Source organism: Nelumbo nucifera, chromosome 3, assembly GCF_055504915.1.
Source record: "Nelumbo nucifera cultivar China Antique chromosome 3, China Antique-T2T, whole genome shotgun sequence".
NCBI classification, from domain to species: Eukaryota; Viridiplantae; Streptophyta; class Magnoliopsida; order Proteales; family Nelumbonaceae; genus Nelumbo; species Nelumbo nucifera.
In genome coordinates, this window is record NC_142651.1 from 96,660,736 (window position 1) to 96,667,268 (window position 6,533).

At 37.8% G+C, this 6,533-nt stretch overlaps 1 protein-coding gene across 1 annotated transcript; it reads right to left on the reverse strand.

Annotated features, from left to right (window-relative positions):
* Positions 1-524: 524 nt before the first annotated feature.
* LOC104586862 (putative protein phosphatase 2C 35) lies at positions 525-6,195 on the reverse strand. Its single transcript, XM_010244231.3, has 3 exons — positions 4,581-6,195; positions 3,380-4,436; positions 525-923 (listed from the first exon to the last, which is right to left on the reverse strand). Exons 2-3 carry the CDS (start codon positions 4,328-4,330, stop codon positions 786-788), a joined length of 1,089 nt encoding a protein of 362 aa, XP_010242533.1. The 5' UTR covers positions 4,331-4,436; positions 4,581-6,195; the 3' UTR covers positions 525-785.
* Between the last annotated feature and the right edge of the window lie 338 nt (positions 6,196-6,533).

Sequence of the window (6,533 nt, forward strand, 5' to 3'; positions counted from 1 at the left end):
TATATATATATATATATATATATATATATATATGTTATTTATTTCTTTATAAATATATTTTTATAAATTTGTTATATTATTTATCTTTTATAAAAACATATATATACATAATGAAAATAATTAAAAAAAACTTGTATTTTTTTGTTTTTACTTTATTTAAATTAGTATATTTTATTTTCTTATAATAATTTATTAATTTTTAAAGAAAATATGTGGATTGGATTAGATCCGAAGATCCAACTTACCGATAGGACTTGAATTCAAATCCGAGTCCTATCAGATCCAATCGGATCTGACATAAACAGTATCAGATCAGACTCGAATATATCTTAATTTGAATCCGATCCGATCCGTTTGCATCCCTAACAATAATTTCATGTTTGGTTGGCCCCTCTTCTCTATTTTTTCTTAAATGTATTTATTTCCAAGACTAGGGGTTCATGTCAATTCAATATTAGCATTAATGCATTGTTATGTGTAAAAGAACATAGTAATCATGTTTTAGAGAAATTTTGCCTTGAAACTTTTGACATACAATATACATGCATACATACATTGATACATTTATAAATACAGATACATAAATGTATGTTTATATGATATTTATACATAAAAATATAAAGTTAAGTCAGGTTCAGGTTAAGGCCTCAACTCAACCTGAAATCAAGTTCATAATTTTGAATCCAAATTTCAACCCAACCTAATCCGATTTGACCTTTTTAGGTTGGGTTTTGGTTTCACTTGAAAATCTAATGTATTTCCATTCAGAGGAATACTTGTCTCGTTCATACATTAGACTGATGCTTGATATTTATGACAATTATTGTGATATCGTCTATTCGATAGCCATTCTCTAACCATAACTTATATGATTCTCCAGCAATGGCAGCACATGCATTCCGAGGATCTTTGTATCTCATCACCTACAGAAAAAAATGGAAGAATTTGTAGTAGAGGATGAACAGGTATAAAGTTGGGATAAGGCATGAATGATAATGATTTACCATAAAGCAGTTCTAAACAAGGCTTATTTCTTTTATACATGAAATATTTTATATTACATCATATAATTTGTTATACATTATACCATATATCTCTCTCTATCTACGTATATATATATATATATAAGTGTGGGTGTATGTCAGCCAGGCCTAAAGTATTGATCCTCCGCCCAGACCCAGCCTAGAGAGTTTTCAGCTTAATGCAGGCTGAGACTGGGAATGGGCCTCAACGCAAAACCTAAGTCCAAATCCAATATTTTTGAATCGGGTGGAAAATGATCACTCCTTGATAGACGATTGTTTTTCCCCTAGGACTACATCTAGGGTAATTGTGATGTAGATGACAATTTGACACGTCTGTTGCCCCCAAATATTTAGATATAACGTTTCTGGGGGACTATAGACAAACTTTTGCAGATAAAAGAATGACAAATGAGAAGCACCAAGGGCCTTGCCCTAATAATATTTGGATTGATCATTGATGAAATAGGGAGAATGCAAGAAACTAAGGCTGCGTTTTTATTTGCACTGGTATAAATGCATGGGAGTTTAAATAGGGTGAGTGCAAATTCTGATTTATTTTTGCTTCAGATTTGACCTCTTGTTTATTTGTGAAAGTAAAATTGGGTCTGTGATCAGGTTGGAGTGTAAACTTTGCATCAATTTTAGATGCAAAATTTATACGACTAATAAGTGCATATGAGACAAATAAGACAATTTTTTTTTTTTTTACCGAATAGGAATGCAAATCAGATTTACAAACAAACAAATTTTCATCACAAATAAAAGGCAGCCTAAAGGTGGGATCATTTGTGGGAACAAAAATAGGTTTTCCTGTAATTAGGGGTGTACAATCGGTTGGTTCGGTTCAAACCGAGAATCTAACTGACTATTTGGTTTTATCATTTCTTCTAACCGAACCGACCCTAATCAAATTCGGTTCGGTTTGATTCGATTTTCAGTTGATTGGACCCTGATTTCACATAAATGACAAGCATTTAATAAGTGTTATTAATGAAAAGTTAAAATGGCCCCAAAACCCAATGGTTTAGTTAATTAATATTAACAATTATTAATTAAAAGTTAGAATTACCCCAAAGCACAATAGTTTTAATTAATTGGCTATTATTAATTAAAAGCTAAAATGGACCCAAAGCTCTATGGGCGAATTGGCCATTTTCAAAAGTAATTAATGATTAATGAACAATTAATGACTAATAAACAATTAATAATAAGTCTATGTTTTAATTAACTATTATTAATTGTTTATTCGAAAATATAATGATTAATTAGCATAAAATATTAAATAAAACATTAATGTTTAATATACTTAACTAAACAACAGCATTAATTCGATTTTCGGTTCGATTCTGTTGAAAATTTCTGTCAAACTGATCCGAAACCAAAAATTGATTTTTTTTTTTTAAATAAAAATTGAACCGACCCGAAAACCAAATTAGCTTATTTGGTTTGGTTTGATTTTCGATTTATCAACCGAATTTGAACACCCCTACCTATAGTCATGGATCGAAGCAACTATTGAGTAAAAGGATAGTGCAAATCCACTTGTGAGGATAATACCGAAAGGATGACAAATTTTGTACTTCATGAAAGAACGGCTGGTGAGGAGCCAACTGCTTCTATTAATGCAAATGGTCAGCGTCTTGGTTTCATGTGGCATGGATTAATTTTTTCCGTTGATATAACTCTGATACAAGTTAATAACAAAATTTAGGAGGCATTTGGTAAATCTTTTTTTAATGGTTTTTCAAATTTTTTAATGGTCTTTTTCCATTTAGCAATAAAACATAAGAAGCTAGAAAGACCCATGTTTAAAAAGTAGAAAGCTTGTAGGAGCCCAAAATGGCCGAAAATCAGGAAGCCCATCTTTCTGTGTCTAAAATGTTTTGCTTAACAGCCCGGTAGACCACGGCAGACCAGGATACTTATGGTTTTGATCTACTGAGATATTGAAACTTGAAAGATCTACTTAAAAAAGACTTGTCAAACAGCCCCTCACTCCCATTTATTTAAGATAGTTCGCAGTTGGAATTGAAATCAAAATTCTTCTGAATTGGAATTGTCTATTCCCATAGTCTGTTTGGTCCAAACAGGAATGGGAATAGGATTCCGAATCTCGCCCAACCAAACAGTTGGAATTGGAATAGCCATTCCAAACCCCTATTCCTGCGAACCAAACAGGGCCCCTAAGTGAATTTGGTCCATCTCCATTCATCTTAGGTGATGAGGACAAATTTCACGAGAGGATGTGGAGAAATAAAATGAGAAAACAGGCTAATGAGTCAATCCAGATCCAGCTGAAAAAGAAATAGAGAAATGCACATAATCAAAATACAAGAAGAAGGCCTAAAGCTTACCATATTGGCGACGGCTTGGCTGGAGAGGAATTGGAATACACCATCACTTGCAATAACAAAGAACAAGTGATTAGATGTGAGCTGAACCGTGGTTACTTCAGGAACAGCAATCACTCCAATCTTCTCAACCATACTATCACCCAGGCTCCTTGTAAATGCAGTCCCACACATCCACTTCTCATCATCCACCACCCACAGCCTTGGGGGATCATCGCATTCACTTTCTTCACCCCATGACTGAATTTCTGGATCATCGACCCCTTCCAACTGACTGCAACTCAAAACCGTTGCCCCACAAAGCTTCACCCTTTCATATTCATCCCTCCTAAATGGTGTCTGATCTTGTGATAGGTCTTCTGCAACAACACGACTCCCGCTCTTGACAGCAATTATTGCTCTCGAGTCACCCACATTTGCCACGAAAAGTTTGTCACCACTGACCAGGACGGTAATTGCAGTTGTACCGCTCTCTGAATCGTCTATCTCGCTTTCATTAAGTTCAGAATTTGTGGCCCGAAAGGCAGAATTGTATGCTTCTACAGGATCCTCTGCCAACGAGGGATCGGCTGAGAGGATTTCCATCAGCCTATTCCGAACAAAAGTCGAACACCTGGCGCCATCCTCGCCGTGCCCATCAAAGACCCCAAAGAAATGGAGGTTTGGGTTACCTTGGACCTGGGTCTTGATGCAGAAACTATCCTGATTTTCTTTACCAGGCCTACGGGGCTCGTAGCCCCGCTGAGTGAGCGCTGAATACTCTAACTGGAACTGGTGGGAAGGCACGGAGGCGAATTCCAACAACCTCCCTGTGAGTATGTGACCTTGATTTCCATGAACACGGAAGTCGTTGCTACAATGCGGCCCAACTTCTCGCACGTCTGCAGTATCTTCATCAGAGGTTACTTGATGCCGACCACAGCACAACATGGACTGAGAACCGAAGAGCAACATTTTGGGGTTGACAAGAGCACAGCAATTTTTTTGTACACAGAATATGGGTCTTCGGAAACAGAATTAAGAACGAAATCCAGATCAAGCCAGTGTTCTGCGATAAACCCTAGAAAGAAGCAGTAAATCCCTCTTAGAGAAAGAGTATTTCAGTTTTCAGAGAAAATTGTGATCTGTGTTTCGGGTGAAGTAAGAAGCTATGCATGCATATAAATTAGTCAAACCGGGAAGAAGCATTCTCAAGAAGATGCACCTTGTATTTATGCGAGTTCCTGCACAAAACCTTTCCTCGATACAGGGACAAGGTTGAATCATAGGAAAAGGAAGAATCTGGGACATGTTTCTCCAATCCTGAAAATCAAAATCCCAGAACACAGAGACGACGTGTATTGGGCGTTAAAAGGTTCTTACTAACAAGAGGTCTTGTTATAAGGTAACAGAACCTTAATTGCAAAACTAAGGGAGAAGAAAATGATCAAAACCTTCAGATGAAATAATCTGACATACCCAAGGGGGTCTTCTGAAGAAGAAATGAGGTTTCTTTCAAGCACAGATTTTTGGATAGGTCTTATAAAAAGCACAGATTTTTGGATAGTCAATTTTCTGTGTGCATGTGTGTTTGTGAAGAAATGGATAATAAATATGTCTTGCGTGAATAAAGAGTACACAAAGATACTTTCCTTTTTTTTGTCTCCATCCTTACTTTGTTACTTAGGAGTTTAATAACTTCAGTTTTAATTAGAGCTCCCCATGAATGGATACATGATAGTCTAGTACAATTGACTAATCCTTACTTACTTTGTTACTTATGGTTTACTTAATTGATTAAGTGTATCTTATTTTTTTAAAAGTGACTAATATTATTCTTACTGTTTCTTATAATTGACTAATTCTTCCCTTAACGTTTGTTAACATAAAGGCGAAAAAGATTATACATCCCTATCATTTTTGCACCTAAAAACCCCTTTCATAACATCGGATTTTGCCTGCCGGAGAATCTACGGTTTGTCACCACTGTGACGTCTAGCTCGAGTTTGGGAGTTTCAAGACGATGGTGAACTATGATCCAAAATGCAAAAATAAATGAGGGAAGGGGTGGGAAAAAAGACAAGGAAGAAAGAGATAGAGAGGCGGCGAACCAACGGCACCCCCCTTCTCGCTCTAGCGGCGGTGATGACCCCTCTTCGAACGAAAATAGAGGGGTGGTGAACCAGCGACACCCTTCTTCGAACACTGAAGAGTGAAAGACACAGCTGCACACAATGGCGAACCAGCGGCACCCCGCTTCTCACTCCAACGGCGGCGATGACCCCTCTTTGAACGAAAATAGAGGGGCAGCAAACCAGCGACACCCCTTCGGTTAATGGATCAATTTCTGCTGAAAACGGAAGATCTTCTGTCGTTAAAGAGAGGTTAAACCAAAGATCTTGGCCTGATGATCGTGGCTTCCCTCTTTGTCCCCTGTTATCCGATGACTAGGAATGGGCTGAGGTAGCCGTCCATTCTGAGCTCAGTGTTGATGGTGGCTTCTTGCTCGCACGCTGACCGTGATGTGTAGCCAGGGGTGGCCCTCTCCACTTCCCTCCTCTCTCTCTCTCTCTTTGACTGGGACGGTGATGACCACTCTTCGAACGAAAACAGAGGGGTGGCAGTGAACCAGCGGCACCCCTCCGGCCATTCTCTCCCATTTCTCTCTCCTTTTACAGTACCTTTCATTGTCGACCTCTACTCGAACCAGAAGCGGCGATGACACTTTTCTCTCCGATCTTTGTTATTCTCTCACACTTTCTCTTCTTTTTTTTTCTTCTCCTTCTCTCCTCCGCGTCCTCTCTCAGTTTACTGTTTCATCATCGCCACCGTCACTGCAACTCATTGTTGCAGCGGCAGATCTGAACACGATAGATAACCAAAGACTAACAGGAAATGAAAACAGGTATTTTAAATTAGTACTAATCTGAGTTTATCAGTAGTATGTAAGCATACAATGAGAAAAAGAGAGAAGGGGAGAGAGAGACCGAGGCGGAGGGGGAGATCTCAGAATAAAGAGAGAGTGGCTCAGAGGGTACGAGGGTAATATTGGATTTTAAAAAAATTGTATAGGTCACGTGGGGTCACATGTGCATAGATTGTGATAGAGCATTAATGGTAAGGAAAGGGTTACTCAATTGTAAGAAATAATAAAGATAGTGTTAGTCCATTTTCAAAC